At 37.7% G+C, this 26,349-nt stretch overlaps 1 protein-coding gene across 1 annotated transcript in view; it reads left to right on the top strand.

Moving 5' to 3' along the window:
* The window catches only part of CTNNA3 (catenin alpha 3), a 460,862-nt gene that overhangs the window by 23,203 nt on the left and 411,310 nt on the right, over window positions 1-26,349 (top strand). Inside the window, exons 4-5 of the mRNA XM_021399187.1 lie at window positions 2,683-2,849; window positions 18,142-18,261. Of these exons, the coding sequence (XP_021254862.1) occupies window positions 2,683-2,849; window positions 18,142-18,261 (287 nt within the window). The remainder of the gene's footprint in view (window positions 1-2,682; window positions 2,850-18,141; window positions 18,262-26,349) is intronic.

Here is a 26,349-nt window from a genome sequence, read left to right as displayed (position 1 = left end):
CCATGTGGATTTCACACTGCTGCAAATGAAATGAGAAAGCCAGATGTAACAACAAACAGAAGACAAGAATGTGATACTTAGGATTAAATAGAAGAAAAAAAATCAATTTAGAGAAATAAAAGAATAAAGCAATATTCTGATGGTCTTGTCTGAAATAAGGAGAAACATTTAGTCATTGCCTGAGTGTGATCTGGATCACTGTCTGTGAGTAGTGCTCACTAACTGCAGTTAAGTAGTACTATTGCAAGCATCTGTGCAGGCAGCCTACCATCCGCTAGCAAGCAGCCCAGCAGGTCTGTGTACCCTTGTCGTGTATTTGCCAACAGGCTCACAACTGACTTATTTTTAAAAGTATTTTCAGGTAATTTTTTGGTATTCTTGGTGCTAGACGAAAGTGCATGGGTATTCCTAACTTTTACAAAAATTGCTTGTGGCTGAGCTGTATTTTCACCCTTCTCTTTGTTTGAGCACACTTATTTATGGCAAGCAAACCTACAAAACAGCAGTCATTTGACAGCAGCAGCAGTACTCGATCAGCTAATGGTAGTAACACTGTTTACTGCCTCTCTGTGTGTGCTGAAAGGTGCCTTGGAGTTCTCTGCTTTCCATTAATTATGTATTTAAGATATATCTTGACTTAATTCCTTTCAATTGCTTCTCACTTCAATGTCTGAAAAAGCTGAAATATGATGTATATGCTCATCTTTCTGCTTCTGTATTTGTGCCACTAAATTAGTACTCTGTGTTTCATTGTTTTTGACAAATATAATTAGGGGAGAAATCTGCCTGATGGGATTTACAATAAAATGGATTAAATTGCATCAAACTGTCATGCCTGTCTACAGCATTTTAAGAATGTTCTAACGTTGTATTGGTGTTGGAGATGTCATTTCCTGCTGCTTGTATACCCATAGCTTCTTTCTTCCTAGTCTGCAATCACAGGTGTATTTTGGGGTCACGGTCCCTTGGCCATCATGTATTTCTTCATCCAGCCACCTCAGCCGATGTCCAGCTTGTTCATAAGGAGTTCATACTTCAGACCCTTCTGACTTTGCTCATACAGTCACTGTTTGTCAGTGGAGAATTAGATCCAACATGAATAAAGTTTCATGTGATTGACACCATTCCATTTCAGACTCAGCTGGAGTAATTCTGTTGTTCAAATATTGTATTGCAGATGTCTCTGTAGCCTAATTCTGTCTCACAACTGTGTGGTGGAAAAAGAAATAAATGTAGAAATGTCTGTGGAATGAATTATAGGCCTGGCCTTATGCCATGTTCTTTAGGAGTCTTGTGGGGGCTAAAACGCTGTGCAGTAATGCACTCTAGGATACCCTTGTTTCCAAGCTTAGAGTAACAAAATTCCGGGAAATTGGCACATCTTGCAAGCAGTGCATTATTAAGTTAAATATAAAGGATGTTTTAGATAACTGATCTTTCAATTTCAAATCTTACTCTCTTTATCTTGAAAAAAAGGTAGTGTCTTAGGGACCACTTCAGCACATAAAAAATGTTGAGGTGCTTTCAAACAGAGAAGAGAAGCAGGAGGGAAAAAAACAACCAAACAACCGAGTGCTGAGAACCACATTCTCCAGATATGAGACCCTTGGCAGATTCATATTAACAACATCCAAAACGTGTTTGGTTTTTCTTCTCAATGCATGTGAAATGTTGTGGCTAAGAGCCTGGATCCAACTTACTGAATGAGGAGCTGCCTAGGGCAGTCAACAGGAATATGTCTAAGGAGAACAGTATGTCTTAAATATTCCCCTTCTTGTGCTGCACTGTGGCTTCTCACTTCATTTGGCCTGCTGAGCAATCACTTCAGTGTTCAGTAAGAGCTGGATATTGATGGTTAGAAGTTGGTCTATATTGTTCTAAGCTTATTGAAAGACTTGGATGTTGGGACAGCAGAAGATGGGGTTTGTGTGCATAGACTTAATCAGTAAGTTTATTGCTACTTATGGTTTTATTTCTACTGTACCAATAATTGAGTAAATACTCGGTTTAAAGGAGAAAAGGAGGTGGTAATAGGGAATTTTGGTGTTTAGGGTGCTATCAGAGCAGTTTAAACCCAAGATCTTTGGATGGCTGTTTGGGATTTTCTTCAGAGACTGAATGCTGACAGGAATATGATGCCCATTTAAATCTAGTTTTCAAAACTTAATGCTGGAAAGCAGTGCTTATTTTCTATTGGCACAGTTGCTAGCTTATTTGCATAGATTTTATATATTTTATTTTAGATGTTTGAGTGTATGAGATTTTCATTCTATTAACTTTTATTTATAATGAGAAGAGCAATATTTGATTCTCTTCTGTGTCCATGGATTACTTAACAGTAAGGACAGTGAAGTACAAAATGGTATAAAAAGCAGTGTCTTGAAAAGTTTAACATAGAGCCTCTGGCTTTCTTGTGTACAGTTAAGAGTAACTATGATTGCCAAAGGAACTATTTAAGAGTCAGATGATTCAGAAGAACAGAAAAGAAACAGCATTCAAAATGCAGAATATTCTGCATCATCTACAGTAATAGATCTTCATTCCAAAGCATTAGGGCAATAAAAACGCACTAGATTTTTTGGTAATACTTGTGACTTGCCAGATAACTGACCAAGTTTTAACTATTTCTTCCTGAGTGTTGCAATACAATATAGCTTTAATGAATTTGTCTTCATTTTACAGGTCAAGCTTTAAAGATATCAGCAGAGGCTTTTACCAGTGATCCCTGCTATTTGCCTAAGAGGCAGGCTGTTGTCCAAACAGCACGATCTCTTCTTACAGCTGTCACACGACTTCTTATTCTGGCAGATATGGTTGATGTGGCATACTTACTGGAACATTTAACTGTGGTAAGTATAATTTGACTTAACTCAGCCTCTTTGGCCAGAAAGGTGTTTTTTGACTTTTTTTTGGCCTTGAAAATTCTTTTTTGCTATGTACACATAATACCCTAGAAATTGGTGAAAGTGTTGATTTGTAGGAAATGGAAAAAAATAAGTGCCCTACATCTAAGTTAGCAGATTTTATTTGGAGAAGGAAATAGTTATCCATAAAATTATATTTTAAGTTCCTTCCATTCTTTATTTCCTATTTATGCATGAAACCTTCTTGATATTTGTGTGCAGGACAATTGATCTCTAGAGAAATTTGAAGGTGGAATTTTATGTGGATATTTAGGGAGGGAAGGAACCAAGTAGGTCAAGGTCTCTCTTTGTATTCAAGTCAGTTTGAGATAGAGGAGCTACAAAGAGAGGGAGGGAGATGTCTTAGAAAGGCCTCTGATGGCTCCCCAGCTCCAGCTATTTATTCGCAGACCGCAGACAGAAAAGGTTTGAAAGTTCTGAAACGTCTTTAAAAATTGTGCAGTAGAAAATACTCTTTAAAAGCCACTTAATTTTTCATTGTGGAGAAAGAATTATTTTGGAAGTAACTATGTCAGTCAGCTGCAAAACACTATTTTTGAACATAGTCACCACCAACAACTGTACATTTTCACCAGTAATGGACATGAGTCTGATCTTGTTCAGTATCTTCATCAGTGACCTTGACGAGGGGAGAGTGTCCACCCTCAGTAAGTACACAGATGATACAAAGGTGCGAGGAGTGGCTGACACACTGGAAGGCTATGCTGCCATTCAGCAAGACCTGGACAGACTGGAGAGCTGGGCAGCAATAAACTAGGTGAGGTTTAACAAAAGCAAGTGTAAAGTCTTGCACCTGGGGAGGAATAGCCGCAAGTATCAGTACAGGCTGGGATGTGACCTCCTGGAGAGGAGCTCTGCAGAGAAGGACCTGGGGGTCCTGGTGGACAACAGGTTGGCCATGAACCAGCAGTGTGCCCTGGTGTCCAAGAAGGCCAATAGGATCCTGGGGTGCATTAAAAGGAGCGTGGCCAGCAGGTCAAGGGAGGTGATCCTCCCCCTCTGTTCTGCCCTCAGAACAGGCCCTTCAGGCCTCACCTGGAGTACTGTATCCAGTTCTGGGCTCCCTGATACAAAAAAGACAGAGATCTCCTGGAGAGAGTCCAGTGGAAGGCCACAAAGATGATAAAGGGCCTGCAGCATCTCCCCTGTGAGGAAAGGCTGAGTGAACTGGATCTGTTCAACCCTGAGAAGAGAAGACTCAGAGGTGATCTTATTAATGCTTATAAATATCTTAAGTGTGGGAGTCAAAGGAACATGGCCAACCTCTTTTCAGCAGTCTATGGGGACAGGACAAGGGGAAACGGCCATAAACTTGAGCATAGGAAGTTCTGCACCAATATGCGAAGGAACTTCTTCACAGTGAGGGTGATGGAGCACTGGAACAGGCTGCCCAGGGGGGTTGTAGATTCTTCTCTGGAGATATTCAAGACCCACCTGGATGCCTACCTGGGGGCCTGCTTTGCAAGGGAGTTGTACTCGATGATCTCTAGAGGTCCCTTCCAACCCCTACCATTCTGTGATGCTGTGAAAAGCCTGCATGCTGTGCTTGTGATAAAATCTGTATGGCTGTCCAGAACTTGGTTGGTCTTTCACACTGCTGTAGCTACTGCTGAAACAAATCACCCACCACCACGCTGCGCTCACATCCACTGTTTGGTCTCCATAAATGTTCAGCAAGCACTGATGGATGTCAGTGGGTGCAATTTTTTTTTTGCATGGAGGAATTCAATGACATACCTTTGTTATGCACTTCACAGAATCACAGAATTGTAGGCTTTGGAAGGGACTTCAAGAGATCATCGAGTCCAGACTCCTTGCTAAAGCATGTTCCCTACGATAGGTCAGACAGTTAGGTGTCCAGACAGCTCTTGAATATCTCCATAGAAGGAGACTCCACCATCTCTCTGGGCAACCTGTTCCAGTGCTGCATCACCCTTATGATAAAGAAGTTCTTCCACATGCTCGTATAGAACTTCCTATATTCAAGTTTTAGACCATTGCTCCTATCGCGATGCACCACTGAGAAGAGCTTGACCTCATCCATTTGCCTCCCACCTCCCTTTAGATATTTATAAATATTTATCAGATCTTCCCTTGGTCTTCTTTTTTCCAGGCTGAAGTGACCCAGGTTACTCAGCCTTTCCTCATATGGTAGATGCTCCAGCCCCTTTATCATCCTTGTGACCCTCTGCTGGACTGCTTCTAGTAGATACCTGTCTTTTTTGAAATGGGGAGCCCAGAACTGGACACAGCATTCTAAATGTTACCTCACCAGGGCAGAGTAGAAGGGTAGGATCACCTCCCTCCACCTTCTGGCCACGCTCTTTTTAATGCATGCCATGATCCCATTGGCCTTCTTGGCCACAGGAGCACACTGCTTGGTCATGGCCAGTCTGTTGTCCACCAAAACATCAAGATCCTTCTCTGTAGAACTCCTCTCCAGCAGGTCATCACCTAACCTATACTGATGCATGTGGTTATTCCTCCCCAGATGCAAGACTCTACTCTTGCTCTTGTGAAACCTCATCAGGTTCCTCTCTGCCCAACTCTCTAGCCTGCCCAGGTCTTGCTGAGTAGCAGCACAGCCTTCTGGTGTGTTAGCCAGTCCTTCCAGCTTTGTATCATCAGCAAACTTGCTGAGTGTGGACTCCATCCCTTCATCCAGGTTGTTGATGAAGATGTTGAGCAAGATGGGACCCAGCACTGACCCTGGGGAACACTGCTAGTTATTGGCCTCCAGCCAGACTCTGTGCTATTGATGATAACACTCTGAGCTCTGCTAGTCAGCCATTTCTCAATTTACCTCACCATCCACTCATCTATCCCACAATTTCTAAGTTTCATAACAAGGATGTTGTGGGAGACAGTGCTGAAGTCAAGGTACACAACATTCACTACTCTCCCCCCATCTATCCAATCAGTGATGACATCATAGAAGGCTACCAGGCTGGTTGAGCATGATTTCCCCTTGGTGAATTCATGTTGACTACTTCTGATAGCCTTCTTCTCTTCCATTTGCTTGGAGATGGCATTCAGAATATTCCATCACCTTTCCAGGGGTGGAGGCGAGGCTGACTGGCCTCTAGTTTCCCAGATCTTCCTTCTTGCGCTTTTTGAAGACTGGAGTGACATTGGCTATCTTCCAGTCTTCAGGTACCTCTCCCATTCACCAAGACCTTTCAAAGATGATAGAGAGCAGTTCAGCAATCACCTCTGCCAGCTCCCTCAGCACACGTGAGTGCATCCCACTGAGGTCCATGGATTTGCGTGTGTTGATTTTGGCTAGACATTCTCTGACCAGATCCTCCTCGACCAATGGGAAGTCTTCCTTTCCCCAGACTCTCTCTTACTTCCAGGGTCTGGGATTCCTGAGGTCTAGTCTTAGCATTAAAGATTAAAGCAAAGCAGGCATTTAGAATCTCCACGTTCTCAGCGTCCCCTGTTACCAGGGCGCCCACCTCATTTAGCAGGGGACCCACATTTTCCCTAGTCTTCCTCTTACTGTTGACATACTTAAAAAAAACCTTTCTTCTCCTCCTTTACCTCCTTTGGAAGATTTCATTCCATGAGGGCCTTAGCCTTCCTCATTGCATCGCTACAGATCCTGACAACATTCCTATATTCTTCCCTGGTGGACAGACCCTTTTCCCACATTTCATGGACTTTATTTCCTTTTAGTTTATCCATAGGTTCCTCACTCATCCACGCAGGCCTCCTGCCACCTTTCCCTGATTTCTTACTCTTAGGGATGCACGTCAGATGCCGTTTTGTCAGAGTGCACCTTAGTTGCCATCTGCCACATGGCAAAAAAAAATTAATGGAGTATTGGTGGGAAGGTTCAGCTTCTACTGCCATATCGTCAACATCTGCCTCTGACATCATGGGCCAACATAATAAAATAGGAGGCATTACTTTCGGAGTAGCCCTTGTATTATAAGGACTTTCTGAGTCATTTCATTCTGAGTCATCTTTTTTTTTCCTTTCCATGTCTCTCTTTGTTCAGCAAGGATGGCCCTGTTCTATTAACATATAAAGCTAACCTGTGGTTGTGCTTCTATTCAATAATTAGGCAAAACTATGTCCATTTATGTTAAGCAACATCAGTATAATTTCCTGCCTACATGAATTCCTTTGCTGTCCATTGTAGTGTCTCAAATGACTTTAATGTTGCCAGCGTTGTGCTTCTGACTCCCAAAATGTGTCACTGTGTTCCTTCACTGGCTGCTCACTGCGTTCTGTCTAGTGTGTGTCTTCTCTGGGAAGAGTGAGGAATTATTCTCTTCCAGTTCCCTTTTATATTCTAGCATCTTATAGACCGATTAAAAAAATAATAAAATGAGGTTTTACTGACTTCAAAATGTTTGGGGTAGACAGGAGATCAAAATTTAGCTCCCAATCACATTAGGAAGAAATGTTGCTTCATACTGCAGTATTTCATAATAAAACAATGTCGTTTGGGTTCAAGTGCTTTATTTGAAACATTCAGCTTTGACAATTGCTGGAGGTGCAGCATACGGTAAAATGAGCACTGACTTTCAGAAAAGTCTATATTGTTATATCCTGGCTGTAAGATAGTGGCCTCTTTTGTAGTGTTTGTGGGAAAAAAAATCTTAAATTATTGTATTTTCAATTGGTAACCCATTGCATTTTTACACAAGTATTTTCATAATGTTAGATGCACTCTTATAAAATGCTTTCAGTGTGTTTTACATAAGATAACTGTATTTGGGAAGTTTGCTTTCCCACAGTCTCGGTATTTCTAAACAACCCTTTAAATCATTTCATGATTTTCATTTGAAATTGAAAGCAATTAATAATTGTAAATTGTAGTGATTGCAAAGAACCATCAGAGAAACTCCAACTCTGCAAGGAGTGCAGTTATCTTTCTCTTCCATACTTTAGTTTAATTCTCTTAATAGGAGTCAGAACTGAATTCCTCATTTAAGTCTCAGAATAAATCTATGTGGTATAACTCTCTTCAGAATGCCTGTGTAAAATGCCTCATCCTAGTCCTTAGAAGGAGAAGATACATTTTCCATGATTTAGTCTCTGCACTGGCTCAACTAAACTCAACAACATTGGTATTGGTTGTCATGGCATCTTGTTGACATCTAATCAGGAAATGGACTTAGAAGATTTAGAAATAGACTTAGATTAGATTTAGCAGATTTAGAAGATTTAGAAGAGGTAATTTCAACACATGCTAGTGAACCACATTCAAATGAGATTCTGAGCTCTATCCAGCTGAGCCAGATTTAAATAAGACTCATTATTTTAATTTTAATTTCATTCTTTCAAAGGCCTTAACTTCAATTATTGGACCTTAGAACTCCCTTAGGAATTCCTTTTTTCTTCTATATTGCCTTTTTACAGCCTATATGTTGTATCAGCTCTAATATTCTCAGTGTCTACAGGTTCATATGACTTGGAAATCAACTTTCTTAAAAAAAAAAGTCAATAGCTTTTTTTTTTTGCTTTTAATAACATTTTAATAGTTCTACCATTTTATTCTTCTTTTCACAAAGATGTGAAAAAAAAGTTATGCTGTTATTAATCATTTGAGAAGTGAGATATTTCATTGTTTTTATTTCCATAACTCTGTACCCTGTAATAGTCATAAAATCACAAAAAGTTTGTGACAGAAACAAACTTAAATTTTAAAATTGAGAAAAAAATAATAAAAAATGTAAAATGAATTAGAATAACAAAATAAAAATTGTAACCACAGAAAACTTTTGTTTCTATACATAAAATGAACGAAAGTAGTCCACCATCATCAAATATTAATATATTAATAAAATTATAATTTAATTAATATCAATTATTTAATGTTAACCATTCAATTAATGTTCATATAAATATTTAGTTAGCATATTAAATTTCATGGGGAATTTTCTGTTTATGTTGTTTTTAAACCCATTTAGCAAAGGGTACTGAATTTAGTCTCGTTCATTCAATAAATTAGATTAATTAGATCACAATCATTCAAAGCATTTAATACCATGCTTCCTTCTACTGGGAGAATGCAGTCTGAGTTTTTTCACTGTAATTTCCTCTGCAATCTTTGTACAAGAATATGATGGAGACAGTGACAATTTGACTAGCTGTCATATACAGCCTCTTTTAGTGTTATCTATCATCTGTCATGTCTGCCATTCTATGTGTACCTGAGAAAAAGGATGAACCACATCTACTTCTTCCAGTTTGTAGTCTGTAAGACCGCTGTGCTTTCCATACAGAAATGCAGAATGGTTGAGGTTGGAAAGGACTTCTGGGTCCATCTGGTCCAACCCTGCTGCTCAAGCAGTGACACCTAGAGCAGGTTGCCCAGGACAACATTTAAGTGGTTTTTGAAGATCTTCACGTAGGAGATTCTGCTGCCTCTCTGAGCAACCTGTGCCTGTGCTCCATTGCCTGCACAGTGCAGAAGTGCTTCTTGGTGTTTTTAGATGGAATATCTTGCCCACTGACTCTGATCCTGGGACTGGACACCACTGAAAAGAGCCATTGTGAACATGAGTCTTTTATGAAATTTCACTAGTAAGGTGGAGATAATTTTGGTTCTTTACATAATCCTATGGTATCTTCAACCAGCAAAGATCCTATAGTACCTTCACCCCCAAAAAACAGTAAAGCCAGTACAAAGCTGACTGACTGATTTCTAGTGAAATTTGCAGCCTTACAAAAGTATGATGGTACAGTGCAAATGTTCATTTTAATTAGAGTTGACTGAGAAAATAAAATACATCACACTAATGAAAATAGTTTCTTCTTTAAACAACTTAAATTTTTTAAATAGGCAAGAGTTTAAATCATAGAATCATAGAATTGCCAGAGTTGGAAAAGACCTCCAAGATCATCTAGTCCAACCATCCGCCTACCACCACTATTTCCCCACTAAACCACGTCCCTTAGCACAACATCTAAGCATTTCATGAACACCTCCAGGGATGGTGACTCAGCCACCTCCCTGGGCAGCCCGTTCCAGTGCCTGACCACTCTTTTGGAGGAGAATTTTTTCCTAATAGTTGTTGATATCTGATTTTCCATGCTTACTTTACATCTTGACATCTCTAACCAAAACTGCATTGTGAAAAACATAGACAGAGCCATCTCATGTATCACATTCTTTGATTCAGAGCTGCATTACCAGCCTCATTCATTATGGCTAGTGATGCTCAATATTATTTAATTAAGTGAATTAACAGACTAATGGAACTGCTTGAATTTATTGATCAAGGGAGAACAGCAAAACAGTAACAAGTTCTGACCATTTCATTCATAGTGTGTCGGCAGTCTGCTTGTCTCTTATCTATTTCAGATCATGCTGAAACAGCATGATTTGTCTGTCTTTTTTCCCTTTTTGTCATGCTTGTAGATTTACTTTTTAAGTCTTCATATTTTTCACAAATACCTCAGACAGTGGATCTTTGTAAAGTATTTGCTTAGAGTTATTTAACTCCTGTCAGGAAAAAAAAATGTCAATGACTACAAATAAGAAGCAACTTGAGAACTGGGGCATTGTAGGTATAGTTCTTCGTATTCTTCCCTTCCCTGCAAAGGAAGCATTAAAAATGCAGGGGAGAGGTAGTATGGTGACACAGAAGAAAGGCAAGTCATTTTAGGCTTATCTATCTTTCAGGTTTAGGGATTTGGCTTTACTTGCATAACTCTGCTTAGTGCAGAATTTGACTTGCTTGCCACATTACCTTCTGATTGCTTTCTGTTGTGGTACCATGCAACATTAAAAAAAAAAAGAAAAAAAAGAAGAAAAAATTCATAGACTATCCTGGGAGTAGAGGGTCAGTTTTTAAAATCAGAAATGATCAGAGTCTTCTCACCTTTTCTTTGGTATGGATTGATCACCACCACAATAGAAGCCTGTGAAAACAAGGGATGTTAAAAAGTTAACAGGAGTGTTTGAGATTGGATTTGGCTTCTTCTGTGGTTCATACTCATATTTTTCTCATCAACCACCAGAAATGGATTATTACTGAGATCAGTATATGACACATGGAATGTAGTTATTTGTAATTAGAGCTACAGTATTTATCATGACACTCCATAAATTCTGTGGTAATCTGTAATGTGCAATAAATGACAAAGAAAAAGCAGCTCCTAAGAATTACTTTTCGAAGAGTTGCATTTCTCAAAGTGAACATTCTCTTGCATGCAAAAGGAACGTGGATACCCTTCTGTTTTTGTTATCTTGGCTGTGCTACTTTGTGACCCCCTAATGACTCACAGCTTTCCAACCCCTAGGGCTTCCCTTGAAACAGCATCACTTAATGACTCCAGCAAACTGTTGCTAAGGAACAGGCTCCACAGTGGCTACGATGCTGTTTATGTAACATCCCTGCTTTCAGTCTTCATATGGGAATTGCTGAAAAAAGAACATCATCCTTTTCTTGCAAGTCAGAAACATGGCTTTGAAGGGATCTTAACTGGCCAGCTTCAGATGGAACTACTCCAGAATTTCTTTGAAATGACCAAGCCTGAAGTCTCCCAGATTTGTTTTACCAGAGCACAAGAAAACCAAATGGAATATTGTAGCTGTATTTTCAAGAGAAAAACACAACGCTGGGTTATAATCACACTAAAATGAAAAGATCTTAAAACAAAACACACTTAAATGAAAAGATTTGAAAGCAAATCCATTTCTTGTTTCTTTGTAGTATAGACATTTCCCATCAGTCTTACTTCCACTTTTCCTCTCCAGAGCTTCCTGGTCTGCAATAGACTCTTCAGACTTGTCTTTAGGTGTATTGAAAGCTTTCTTTACTGCCACATCTCAGGTGTAGGAGTGGGTCAGCTCCCTTAGGAGTTCGTGCTTAGAAGTTTCATAGCTTTGCTTCAGCTGCAGGCAGCTTGACTGCTTTTTTTTTGCTGTTTTCTGTCCTACCCAACAACCTAGAAGGGTCTCCATGAGCAAAGCATGCCTGTTAGGTTTGAGAGAGGATAATTTCCCTTTCTTCCAGAGTGTCTGCTTGATTCAGTGTACAGTATTAGGGGCAAACGCTCACCTTTAGGAGTGACAAGGCAAGTAAATACGCAGCAGCCTTCCTCCTTGCTGCTAAGCCACCACCTTTAGAGTCATGAATCATAATAACAAGAGAGAATTATGCCCATATACCACACCTTAGCAAAAGAAGATAAAGTAACAGGAAGGAGTAGGCTGCCCTCTTAAAACTCTATAAAACTGTGCATGTGAAGGCAGGTAGAATGGCCTGGGAAAGGATGATACCAACTTCTTTTTTGTGGTGAATTAAGAGTTAATTATAAGATTCCTAAATCTGGGAAAGGCTTCCTTAGACAGCAATGGTATCTGGTTTTCTCTGAGATGGAGAGAATGTACACAACAACCTATCAATTTCACTAACTAGGAAAAAATATTGACGAAAGCAGATTTATCTGGACTCAGTAATAAGGCTTATTTTGAATGCATAGGGCTTACTTTAGATGAGGTAGAACTTTTCTGGGTTGGTTATTTATATATAATTTATAGATACAAATACATATCTATTTATCTATTCTGTATAAAAATATATTTGTATTTTTTCATAAAATAAATAATTGTAAAGCTTTGCGATCATTTCCTCATGGGTTAACGTGGAATGCGCAAAACTGCTAGAAGTACAACTAAGAGGGAAAAATCAGTATTATATCTCTTAATGAAGAGGTTTGAAAAGTATTTTGAGAAAGTTAAGGTGGGATGTTAGTAGGTGTTTGCTTTCATATATTTATTTATTTGGACTATGTTGATTCCTGTATGCTCTAGACAGGGCCTAGGACTCCAGGGTCCACTGTTGTAGACTGCCTTCAAACCAATAATGAAGAAAGAGCATTTCTAAATTGTTTTCTTTCGAGTAGTTATGCTGTTTTTGTTCTGCATCAACACACTGAAGTGCAGTGCTTCATAGGAGAATAATATGGAAGTGACACTGTAATTTCCTTCTATGAGTGCTAATATCGGAGGGCAAATTCTACATCAGTAAAATGACCTTGGAAATTCAGTATCTCTTGGCAGATTATTTCTTGGTATTATAGTAACGAAGTAAGAATAAGGTAGAATGGTGTGCCTGATCAACAATTTTTTGTACCTCAGGCACACACAGATTATCCTGATCCAAAGGAATTCATTTTATAGCTCACTTTTGCTTTGGAGGCAGAAACGAGAATATGCATGCAAAACAGTATCTGCCTTATCATCAAAATGCATGTCTTCAGACCTTCTTATAATGAGAGCAAAATTATCTGATATTTCCTGGATGGAGGAGGCCATAAACCTCTATAAGAAGGCATGCTACCCATTCCATTAGAGTAAAATATTGTGGGAACAACAACTTTTTTTCATAAATGTGTACTTTCAGTAATTTGAATTTCAGAGAAGTTCTTTAATATTGATTTCAACCATGTCTCCTGTTGATTTAAAGAAGTGCTTTTATTGTAATTTAGTCTCTTGAAGTAGAAGGATGTATTAAAATAGGAAGTTTTTTTTAATGAACTGCTTATGTCAGAATAGAAATTAAATTTTCTTTTCTTCCTTAATTCATCCATATAAAAATAAAGAAAGATTTCACAAATGAATAGTTCGGTGCTATTTTGCTGCCCTGCACAATGGAAAGTGATATTATTAATATTTTGAATGGCAAGTATTGTTTGCCTTTTATGGCTCCAGACAAACCGGAAGAGAGCCATTTCTCTTTTTTGTTTTTGTATAACAAACTGGCTTTTGCAGCACTGGCCCTAAATCTGAGTTAGGCATATAAAGTGAGAACAAGTAAAGGAAGCGTAGCAGGCCATTTCAGAGAATCATAGAATTGTTTGAGTTGGAAGGGACCCTCAAAGTTCATCTAGGCCAACTCCCCTGCAATGGACAGGGACACCTACAGCTTGATTAGGTGCTCCTAGCCCCGCCTGGCCTGACCTTGAATGTCTCCAGGGCTGCGACATCCGCCACCTCTCTGGGCAACTTATTCTTATCAACTGCCATTATCTTAAAAGAACTTCGGTTGTATCATCTTCATGAGTTAGCTAGACTCCCATGCAAGTAATGTTGCAGGTGTGTGATTTGTCAAATAGCGTAATTCATAAACTAAAGAAGCAGTATTTGCTGCCTTTCTCACCTCTTTCTGGTTATATGGAGATTGTATGGTTATTGCCAGGAATAAAACTTAGCACTCCATATTTAACGATCTTACCTCCCACATCTCCAGTTGTATGCAATGAAATACTTCGAATATTTATAATGTCATATTTTTGTTGCCTGGCTTCGTGTTTAGTCTTTATGGTCCATAGTGACATTCCCAGGCTTATCAAGGCATTTCTGTTAAAATTGCAGGGAGTTTTGTCCACCTAAAGTATCTGTGTACTTTTCAAGAGTCTGGTCCATATCACGTCCTAAACTAGGATGCTTCAAATCCAACTTAGATATTGACTTGAACCAAAACCTCAGACCAAGATAAACAAGCTCAAAGTTGTCTGGCACAGAAATCTGAGATTCCAGAAAGGACGAGAAGCGCAGTTGCAAAGAATCACTATCAAATAATAAATAATTATAAAACTAAATCTTAAAAATCAGGAAACAAATGCTTTTAATACTATTGCTCATTCCACAAATACTCATATTATAAATGCGTTTGCTTGCAACAGCTAAACAAGTTAGCAATACTAAACAAAGTAAATCAAATATATTAAATCTTAAATACAAAAACTTTAGTGTGATTTCCTAGTGAATCATTAAGCAACTACTCTGTTTATGTCTCAATATCTTCTCTTTGAAATCAGTGCCTGATTCCACAGGGTCATGGAATCATAAGGGTTGGAAGGAACCTCTGGAGATCATCTTGTCCGACCCCCTGGTAAAGCAGGTTCCCTAGACTATATTGCTGGTGGGTTTTGAATATCTCTAGAGAAGGAGATTCCACAAGCTCTCTGGGCAGCTCGCTCCAGTTCTCTGTCACCCTCAAAGTAAAGAATTTTCTCATGTTCAGGTGGAACTTCCTGTGTTATCCTTAGAATTACGCATTTGGTTTTATGACATAATTAAATTGCTTCCAGTTTACAGGACAACCTTTTGGAGTATGAAGCAGTGGAAGAAAGCATTCTAACTTCAAGGCTTTCAGAGCATCTTTGGAGCAGTGATTAAATCTAGGGCAAAAAAAATCATGCAAGATAATGAAGTTGAACAGAAAAAAATGAAGTCGGTCAGTTTTGTCTTAGCATTTATGTTCTGTCAGTCATGTTGTTAGAGAATTCAGTGCAGTATATTTTGGGTGAGAAAGCTTTCTTTTATTTTTTGGTAGCAAACCTTCTAACTGCAACTGGCAAGTCTAGTTAACCTCCAGTGGTACTGAATGAGGTATAGTAAAATAAGTTATGAACGGATGTAAACACTGCATTATCTTGTTTCTCAGTTTTGAGAGCAGTAAGGCTGAAATAAAGACTGCAACATGTGGAAAATGAGAAGTAATGACTTGCCTGGAGATTCTAGGATGTGTGTCAGTTGCAAATTGCCAATAGAAATCTGGTGCAGCTGTTTGTTGTCCCAGCAGCAGGATTACCTAGTGGTTGTTCAGCATCATCCATAACTGAAGCTTCATTAAATGCCCACAGAACAAGTCATACTGTGGAGCAGTCTACATCCAGGCAGTACTATCTGCTGAAGCTGCTTTCTGCTTTTAAAGAAGGATTGAAGATGACTGGAGTTTTATTATTTTTTTCTCCTTCTGGGGTTCCTTTTCCAATTCAATGGCAATAGTATTAGATAAGGCATAGAGAAGTGTGTTCTGTAGTTATTATCGAGGTGCTTGGTTTGCCAGAAGTGACTGGACATCAGTCAGTTTCTTTTTGTCTTCTGCCTCATTTCCTGGACAGTAGTGCCACATTCAAACTTACAGTAGGTAATTCATATACAGGGTTTGTAACTGTAATAAACCAAGTCTTTTGGGGAGATGTAGAAAATACGTAGCTCTTTCTGGTTATATCAGTGTAGAAAAGTGTTTATAGACTCACTTCTGTGACTAATTACTGTGATAACAGCATATTTGTAAACTACCTATGGCTTTAGTGCTGTTAAATGCTTGCGTGGTGAAGAAGAATATTTATAGATGGATAAATAGCAAAAGCCAGAGGAGAAGTGATTTCCTGAAGGTAGCAAGGAAGCCCCAGCAAAATCACATGTTCAACCTTTGTTAAAAATTTACAGCTCAAATTCTCTAGCTGCTTAACTGAATGACTTCAGTCTCATGTTCTAGGTCTTGGTAATAGTAACATATCAGTGGGAGGGTGTCTTCCTCATCTGTGCATCATTTCATAACTAACTGAAGAGGTATAAAATGTTGTCAACGGTTTACGGGCGTTTGGCCCGGTTCCGTGACGAAGGGAACGGGGGACCCATGGGCCCACACCCCGGGAAAAGGGAAAAAAGGGTAAGGAGATGGCCCTGAGAGCAAAGAGCAGCGGCAACAATCTGAGGAGAAACAAACTAATTTACTAAATAAGATATTGGAATGCAAAACAACACACTATAATACAATATAATTACAATTTAAGCTGATAAATCCAATACAGAGAGAGAGAATGTCCCAAAATCAAGGTAGGCCTTACTCTACTACCGACGATAAGATGGCTGGAGAGTGAGGTGCTGCCAAGATGAGAGACAGCGGAAAAAGGGATGACGTCTCTTGATCTGCAAGCTGTTATCTTTTCCCTCTGTCCGGAAATGGTAACAGAGGAGAAAAGTACCCTGGGAAATGTAGTAGTCCTTCTCTTCTGAGAACCAGGTACATTCACTACATGATGTTATGATGTGGAATACCAATAACAGAAAATCACAAAACCATGACAAATGTATTTGGTTTTTCTGGAGCATCTGTGTTAGCTGCTGTACTACTTGACAAATCACATATATGTGTCAAAGATAGAACCATGCAGGAACTAAGACATTTCACCTGTTTGTGTTTGTTTTCTTTCCCTTACTGAAAGAAATGTAGTTAAGGATGTTTGTTGTTTATTCTATTATTCAATATATCAATCTATATTTTGAGTATGGGGCTGTTAAATACCGATCTCACTTAGGACTCAGGAGCCATATCATGAAAATGCGATACATGGGAAAATAAAAACATGTATTCTGAAGCATATCACCTAGAGAAAAGATACTTACAAAATCTTAAGGAATTGAATTTATAAGTGATTTTGTTTCTTGTTGTTGTATTCTTCCCTATTCCAGTGTATCGGTCTTGCTACTATTTTGGAAGGTGAGAAAATTGTTTACAGCATACCTCTGTAATTTTCTATCAATGATGTAGCAAACATTCATATCAGATCCTAAAGGAAAGGTAGATGATTTTATTATAAAAAAAAGAAACTAAACAGTATGGTCACTCTTGCTGTGACCATCTCTGCTCGCAAGCACTAGACCGTGTGCTATGTCCATAAAGTCCATCCAGCAGTCAGGCCAGATATTAGGTGCGGGATCTGTTGTGATGACCAGGTGGTTGAGAGGCACCATCTGTCAGGTCCTTTAGGTGTCTCTGTGGTATGACATCTCCCATTTGCCTTTCACACAACTATTAGCCTTTCTTTTGCAGTTCCCTACAGCTGAATTAGTATTGTTCATCTATTTGAAAAATACCAGTACCGCTTTTAATAATGTGTAGGTGAAAGAAGTACTATATTTAAAAGTGAGATTTGAAATAAAGTATAACTAATCTTGTCACAGCTTTCCTGCAGCATCTGAGCACATTGCCCAAGGTCAGACTTCATCCTTGAAGATTAACGCTAAGTAAATTAACTTGATAAAGAGTATCTACTGATATGCTTGTTAGAATGAGGAGTTGAAGCTGCATATGCTTTTGTTAGTTGGAGGAGAAAAAGAAAGAAAGAAAACCACATGAATACATTCTATTAAGTACCATTGCATAGGAAAATAACTAATCTTTAGAGATCAGGTCTGGTTGATCACTAATGTTTTATGTAAACCTTGTCTATGAAATGAAACAGTGGATTTAATTTACTTAAGTTGGGTAATATGTACTCTATTTTGAATTGTAAAATTGATTTCAAAATTGTAGGAATGCGTTCATGTCTAGAATATAGTATACTTGGAGAAGATACAGCTCTATAACATTAGTATGCTTATGCAGGAAACAAACAAGCAAAAACCAAACCACAAATGGTGTGAGTGACAGTATTTCTTTCTTTACCATCACAGTTTCAAAGAACTTTTGAAACATTAAGAAATGTATCCAGTAAATCTGATCTACAAAATACCTACCAGAAGTTTCAAAAGGATCTGGAAAATCTTGATTATTTGGCATACAAACGTCAGCAGGTAAGCATGTGGAAACCATGGTAAGATAAGGAATACTGGGCATATACATGGTGAATGGGAAAAGCAGAACATTTGATAGAGTTATTGTTCTATCAGTAGGGTTTTGTGCTTCATGTAATGTGATTGTGTGAGTCAACAGCAAGGGTGGCAATTCTGTATAATGCATATGGTGTTGGAAGGCATGGTATTTTATTTCTGAACAGTTGTGTTATCATACAGAAAGGTAAAGCAAGAACATAAGGCTTAGAGACTATTAAACATTGCATTAACACACTAAACTTTTTAATTAAAGGGCATAAATGTGCTGTTTGAATTTTGTTTTCATTTGAGAAATGAAATTAAATCCACAAAAGTTAATGGAATCAAATACTTGCTGTACAAGCAAGCCATCAATTTTTTTTTTTTCAGTAAAGAATTTACAAGGCTAGACTGTGTAAAACTTTAAAGTGTACACAGTATTTCACTCATGCTTTTGAGATTGAGGTTAAATTAAGTTGTTAACATGTATTTAATCTTGGACAAACTTTCTGTAAGTTTTGCATGACATCTGTGAAATTGTCATCTCTCATGTTAGGTCTTCATGTTTGTGTTCTTGAGGGGAAAAAAAACCTTTGCCTATCTCAGATCATACTGATGAATTGCTCTATAATTTCTGTGTGGGTTGTTTTATTTTATATTTTTCTGAATTCCGTCACTTGGTGTCAGTGTTGTCAAACACTTCACTTGCTTGGCGGCAGATCAATTCCAGTCTTTATGTCAAGTAATTTATTGGATTGAAAGTGAGGAAAGGGCTCAGAGACAAATGGTAGTTTAACACATGAATCTCTGGTTCTTGAATTGGTGAGGTCAAGGAGCAGTTTCTTAGGTGAATTTCAGTGTGGTGGGAGATGTTATTCTGGTAGTAATATAGCATATTTCTTTGTGCCCTTGGACATGGGGATGCTGACAAACAAAAGACTGTTTCAACTGGAAAGTAATGCTAGTTTTAGCCTGTAACGTGGGTCTATACTACTTGATCTTGAAATTTTGTCAAACATAATCAACATCACATCTGCAAGGGTTCGGAGAGTAGCTCCGAGCCAGGGAAGTATAAATTCTGTAATTGTTTCTAAGGGTATTACTAATATTAAGGGTAGCTTTCTCTCTGAATTTTCATTCCCAACTTCACAAAATCCCTTGTTATTTAAAGTGATCTATATCTGGTTCTCTAGCAGATTCTGAACGTGCTTCAGAAAATAGCATATTTCATTTCATCTTCAGAAGGGCATCTTTTCTCCTGTTTCCAGATCTTCACTACATTTCCTATCTTAATATTTTGTATTTGCAAGCCGTTTAGAGAATTTCAACATCCTTTTTTAATATCAGGCATTCATATATCTCCTCATGCTATTTCTGCTATCTTTCTGCTCTGTTTAAATGCATTGACAGAAGCTTTTGCATTTGGAGGTACTAGAAGTGTATTAGCTATAACATTATTTCCTGCTTTCAATCACAGAACAGAAGATAGGCTTTTTACTGGGGCATGTGGTGCTTAGGGACATGATTTAGCGGTGGGTTGTTAGAGCAGTATGGTTAGGTTGTGGTTGGACTTGATGATCTTGAAGGTCCTTTCCAACCTGAGTAATTCTATGATTCTATGTGTCTTTACAAAATCTTATACAATGCTCTGAAGAAAACAAACTAGGCAAAGGCTGAGGTTAGAAAAAAAGTGAAAAACTAGAGATGTTCTCTGTACCTCAGCTGATTTACATTGAATACCCATTTAGAAATTTTATGATTTGTGGATTTTTTTAATAGTAACTTAGCTAATTCTGATATTGAGATTTTCATCTCAATAGAACTTGCTGGAAATTCTGCAGAAAAGGATTTGGAAAGCTGCTGATGTTAGCTATAGAGGAAACTTTGACTTGACTCCTGCTTTGGAAAGAGATTTCTTTGTGAAAAGGTTAAGATTTGGTTCAATTACTATGGAAAAAGCACAGATTTGGATTGGGACTGAAGCTCTTCAGAGTTTATGACAATTATTACTGACTTTGCAGAGTATGTACTTTTAAAGGATAACAACAAGTATTGTCTCTTATTGGATTATGGGTATGTTTGTAGCCCAAAATGTTGAGTTACTGCCATATATTTGGAGATGAACAACAACTGTGTGCAATATAAGCATGAATCAATTTGTGGTGAAATAAGCTTTATGTAGTTAGAGTAATGAACATTATTATAATGCGCTTCATTTCTCTGTCTAAAAACAAGGATGGAAGCAGACAGCTATTTCATTCAAAAGCAGTGTAATTCTTTAGTATTGAAATTTTCCAGGTGATTGGAAGATTAAAACTTTTTAAAAGGATATTTAAAATTACCCATGTTGACTCTAATCTTTAAATATGGACCAAACTTATATTAGTGGTGAAAGTATACAAGAAACAAACATGGATCTAGGTACTATTGTTGAACTGTTGACTCTGATGAACTCCCACATATTCATGTTCTCTTGTGAATTGCTGCATGTCAGATCTTTCCTTCTTACTGCTGGTTAGCAGAAGACACACCTCCAATTCTATAGGCTTGTCATACTTTTCCAAAAGAATGCCTTGTTAGAAAAGTTACAAGGAAACATGCTTAAGTCAGGCCAGATTAAAAGCAAATATAACATTTATGTTCAACAGCTGAACATAAGCAGACCCTTTGCAAATGTTGATAAGTGATGCAGGTGTAGAATTGCACCAAGCTACTTGCTGGCTAATGCTCTCTCAGACCTGGTGTGGGCTCCAGATTTCCATGTGGTTCATTCTCCTCAGTCTGGCATTTGCATGACCCTGCGCAGAGATGCTTAAAGTGTGTTAAACTGGCTGAAAATTATTTGCTCTTTCTCCCCCAACCCCATCTTGATGGATGTCCTTTTGTCCATCTAATCTCTTGTAGACTTTCCTTACAAGACACTTATTAACAGCTTCATATTTCTATGTACTTCAGGGGTTGGACTGCATCTACTAGAGATCTGTTTTGGTTGAGAATAACAGTATACTGCCAGTCTTCCATTTGAAGAGCTCTGCCTCTAAGGATGATAGTTTTTCTTTCTCATCCAGGAGACAGTCTGGCAATTCTTTTGAAGTAAAAAAGCTTTTTATTAAAACAAACTTTTCATTTTCTTGATACTGTTTTCTCTGAAATTTGACTGAAAAAGAATTTCTCTGTACCACAATGAATAGTAAAACTTTTCTCTTGCTCTTATGGGAATATTTCCAGTAAAAGTTAAGTGAAGTTTACATCAAAGATTGTTTTATATCGACCCAAGCATTAACACATCTATAATGTGAATATTTACATGGAAAATGAAATTGGACAAAATGGTAAAGCCCTTTGGGATAAGAGGGAACTTTGTCATAGATCCCAGAGTGTTTTTGTTTTTCCTTAGGATTACAGTAGTAGGTGGTGCACATTTCATTTTCTCATATGGGACCTTGCTGCTGTGAAAGGAAAGTTGACCATATATTTTTCAGCTAGAAGAGTATTGATTTAAGCCTCTTAGTTGCAGTTATTTTACTGTAAGGTCATTTCATTCATTTTCTGACTCATGGTAGTTCCCCTGAAGAAGGATTACTTTTAGTGAATTTCTATATTCAGGAAACAATCAAGGACCATAAATGATCCACATTGAAGTAGTATGTTTTATACTGTCCTGCTTGCTTCCCATTCATACTTTGTTTTGTCCCACCTTTGCTACAATTAGTAGCAATAGATCTGTACAACCCAGGTAGTCTGTGGAGACTGTTTTGAGAATGAGCATCTTTACGTATCTTCCTTCCATTTTCAAATTGACTTGAATATTTAATTTCTACATTCTGAGCTGATTTTTTTTTTTTTTTGTTATAGTGGAATAAATCTGGAGTAGTTTCAGTAAGTTAATAGTGTTAGAAATTTGTACCAATACAGCTAGCCAGAAGCTATTCTAATTGGACAGAAAAAATTTCAGCAAGTTAAATGTTTTAAAACTAAATTGCTTACCTCTTTTTTTAGGGCCTAGCTTTATTCGCCAGCAGCACAAAATTCATGTAAATTGTGGTCAGAGTTAATACTATGAAGACACAATATTACCATTGCTGTCTAATTAACTTTGAGATAATGGAAAATCTGCTAAAAAATTCTTATTTTGATGTCATAGGTAGATGTTCACAGGTATTTTTGTATTCAGAGTGTACTGAGATAGTGTGCTTGTTGCCTTTTCCAAAGCATCTGTAGTTACAATTGTTTTGATCCTAAACAGCTTTTTGTTGTGGAGAGACACAAATAATTCTACCTTTTAGAAAAGTCCAAAGAATAATGCAATTGAGAGGGCTCTGTAACAACTCCAAATATTTTAACATTCCCGGCTGAAAGAAAAATTCTTTAAAGTGGTACACCATCTTTGGGAGGAAAGTAATAAGGAAACACCAGGCAATCTTATTTTTCCTGTTTATTTATTTAGCCTTCTTTTTTCAGAAATGTAGTACTTTGAACTGTTACGGACTGCTTAAGGACATATGGGAATGGAGTAGTAGCATCATTTAATCTGAGAGACATGTAGAGAAAGTAAACAGTTGAAGAGCAGATGGAAAATACTGCTTCAAAAACACTTGATCACGGTTCTCATTTATAATAGTTTGTTTTTCCCTCCAATTATCCTGGCAAAGGAATGTGATCAGATCTTTAACAGGATCAGAACATTCTTTTTTACCGTTTGTGTGAAAATTAATGGGATTACTTCTTTGGAGATGTTTCAATACATGTTCTTCCCTATTTTGTTAGGATAGAGCACATTAGAGAGGGAAAGATGCACTGGTAATATGAGAATGAAGTTGGATGAGAGAGAGAAAGAGGAGAAAAGGATTGTCTTTCTTTCATTTGGGTGATGTTTTAAGGCATCTTAGTGTGCTTATGGATATGGAAGTTTGTGTGGATTTTCTTTGGTTGTCAATAAGAGCCATTTGCATGTGCATTAGGGAAGTCTAAAGATAACTGTAGATGTCAGCAGAGAACCCACGACCTTAAAACCTAGTGGTCAGTGAGGGACACCCAGACATTTTTAATCCTTTTGTTAACTAAGGTTGTGCATGATGCCTTTGTGCCCCAAAGCTATGGAAGGCCAGTACTATGGTCTTAAGACTTGCTTGTGTTGTGTGTAGACAGGCTGCGAATGTTTTCTTTTCACTCCTGTTTTCTTGAATCTTTATCTCCACTTGTATAAATCAGTAGATTTATATAGTGTTGAGTATGTTTTCAGTGTTTTTCTCCATTTTGTTAAAGTTTAGCATTCTACCTAGATAGTAAAATACATTCTGTTGGCCGAACGACAGACCTTCTAGTTGTGAGTTAAATGCTGTATAACTTGTCTGAGCATCAGGTAAGGAAGGTCAAACATATTTGTGTTCAAATGTCATCAGTCAATTTAAGCTTGAATTAAGTTTCCTGTGGTTGCAATGCATCTCGAGAACCTAGCATTAACAAATCTTAAAGTGGAGAGAGATAACAGAGAAATATTTTAAAGAATGTGTTTTGGGAATTTTGTTCATCTTTTATGGCTCTATTATGCTTTTGCCTGATAAATATAGTTTCTATGTGGAGTTTTTATGTTATGTATTTGTTATATTAGAATTTAATGTTATAGCTATTTGTAAAACCTTCATTGACTAAATATGTATGTTACATATGTCTGTTTAAAAAAAAATTAAAAAAATATATAATGTGTAGGTTGCTCTGAAAGTAATGCCTCCTATTTATTTCCATGGAAACTACAACAGATACAAAGAGCGTATACTATAATGCTATTTGATGGAGCAATTTCTCAGCTACAAAATTGTATTTCTTCCAACAAATTCACCACCATTAGCGATGCATTTTTTGCTAGCAATGAACAAGAACCTGTGTTTGTAATAATCTGCACCAGTTGAGGCGACCCACTGTCACTGTCACCACTGGTAAAATGCACCACCCACTGCCTCACTGTGTTCACATCCACTATTTGGCCTTCAGAAATGTTCAGCAAGTGCTGATGAATGTCAATGTGTGCCAGTTTTTCCACATGGAGGAATTAGGTTCCAGACCTTTGCTTTGTACTCACTTCCATGTCAGCTGCCGTTTTGTCAGACTACCCCACTGCTGCCATCTGTTGCTTGACAACAAAATGTAACAGAATATTGGTGGGAAGGTTCAACCTTTACTACCATACCACCACCATCTGTCTCTGATGTCATGTGACAATATAATAAAATAGGAGGCGTTACTTTTGGAGTAGACCTTGTACCATATATATATATCCATATGCATACATGCGTGTGTATATATATATATATATATGTGTGTGTGTAAACCAAAATGCAGTTTGTTTTTTGCAGACAGCACACTTTGAAAGGAATGTTTTATTGTTCATGTTAGGATATAGCTAACCTATCCTAGAGCAATCTTAAAAATTAAGGTAGGCTGAAAATAAGAAGGTCAGTTATTTGAAAATGGAATTTCCTCTGGCTATAGCAATCTGTTCTGTATATGAAACAAAACCTATTATTTCCAGTTCTGTTAAACCTTATTTTAATAAAAAAAAAGAAAGGATAAGAGAAAGTGCTTATCACAGAAAATAAATATCAAAAAGCATTAACTATAGTTGAAATAAATGTGATTAAATCAACGGAGCAACCGTATGCAAAACTCGTTTACAAGAAAGATGAGTGTGTTTTGACAGACATATTATGTTTGTCGCAGCAACTTTTTCTATCACTGAAATATTTTTTCTGCTTATATTTGCCTTTTCCATTATACCTACTGTTCTGGTTTTCATAAAACAATGGTGTTGTATGCATTAATGATTCTAGTCTCCTTCTCTCCTGCCTCCCCGTTCTCCTCCCAAGTGGATCTGCTGTAGTATTTTTCAGACTAAATGTTGGAAATGTATCATGAAGTCATCAGGAATCACTACCAGCAAATAAAAGTGGTCAGCTCTACTCCATAGACCTAGCCTTATTGTATTTATGCCAGACAATTTTGAACCTGGACTTCTGCCAGTAGATAAGGTCCCCACAGATAGGAGCTTTCTGCCTTTGGGAACTATATCCTCTTTTACCATATGTTTATATAGGATCTTTAGGGTAAAAATCCTGACATACTGCATGCATTGCACTATGCCAAGAGCATCCATTACTTAAGGTAGTCTGACTTTTCAAAAATGTCGTCATAATGCTCTGGACTGTGAATGTCAACAGGCTGCAGGCTTGCCACTTGTCTCGGTTTTCCTGGGCTTGCCCAGGATTTAGAATTATTTTTTTGCATGCAGAGCTCTTTTATTTTTTCTTCTTCTTATAGAGCTGTAAAATCATTAAGATTGGAAAAAACCTCTGGGATCACCAAGTCCAACCCCAGCCTATCCCTACCATGCTCACTGACCGTGTCCCTGAATGCCTTATCTACCTTTGTAGCAGTTAATTTACTTAGATTTCACCTTTTCAAACAGTCTTGAAATTATCTTCTTCTTCCTCTTTTTAAGGGAAAATTAGCTGTCTTGATGCTTTTGGGTACTTCTTTGTGTTCAACCATTAAAAAGCAGATGACTTTTCTAGAGGCATACTGCTCTACCCCCAAAAATTCCCTTTCAAATTTTCATTACATCTTAATTTTCATGTTTAGTGTATAAAGAAGTTAAGAAAGAGAACAGTATAACAAAATTTGTGCAAAAAATTAATGTAACTAGGTCACTACATGGAGAGAACTCTCCTAACAATGTTAAATTTAGTTGCAGAGTTCATAGATAGACATGAAGAACAGCAAGATGACTTTCGAATGTGGCTTGCTCAGGGATAGCATATGCTGACCATAAGCAGTGCACCCATATCTTACCTTGCTTATCTGTACTGCTAAGAGAAAGGACTAATTATTTTTTCACCTGAATTGAGACTTTGGGTTTGTGTGACAAAATTGTAGAGACAGAAATGTAGATGTCTGTTGGCAATAGAAAACAAAGTGTTGATCTAATGGTCTAGATATCTAGTAGATAATTTTAAGTTTAAATTCTAGTTAGTTGTCTCAAAAAAACCCTTGCCCTGTAGTATTTTGAGCTTTCAA

The sequence above is a fragment of the Numida meleagris genome, chromosome 5, assembly GCF_002078875.1.
Source record: "Numida meleagris isolate 19003 breed g44 Domestic line chromosome 5, NumMel1.0, whole genome shotgun sequence".
NCBI classification, from domain to species: Eukaryota; Metazoa; Chordata; class Aves; order Galliformes; family Numididae; genus Numida; species Numida meleagris.
The sequence above is the reverse complement of the archived record's forward strand: the minus strand, read 5'-3'. Positions and strand labels throughout refer to the sequence as shown.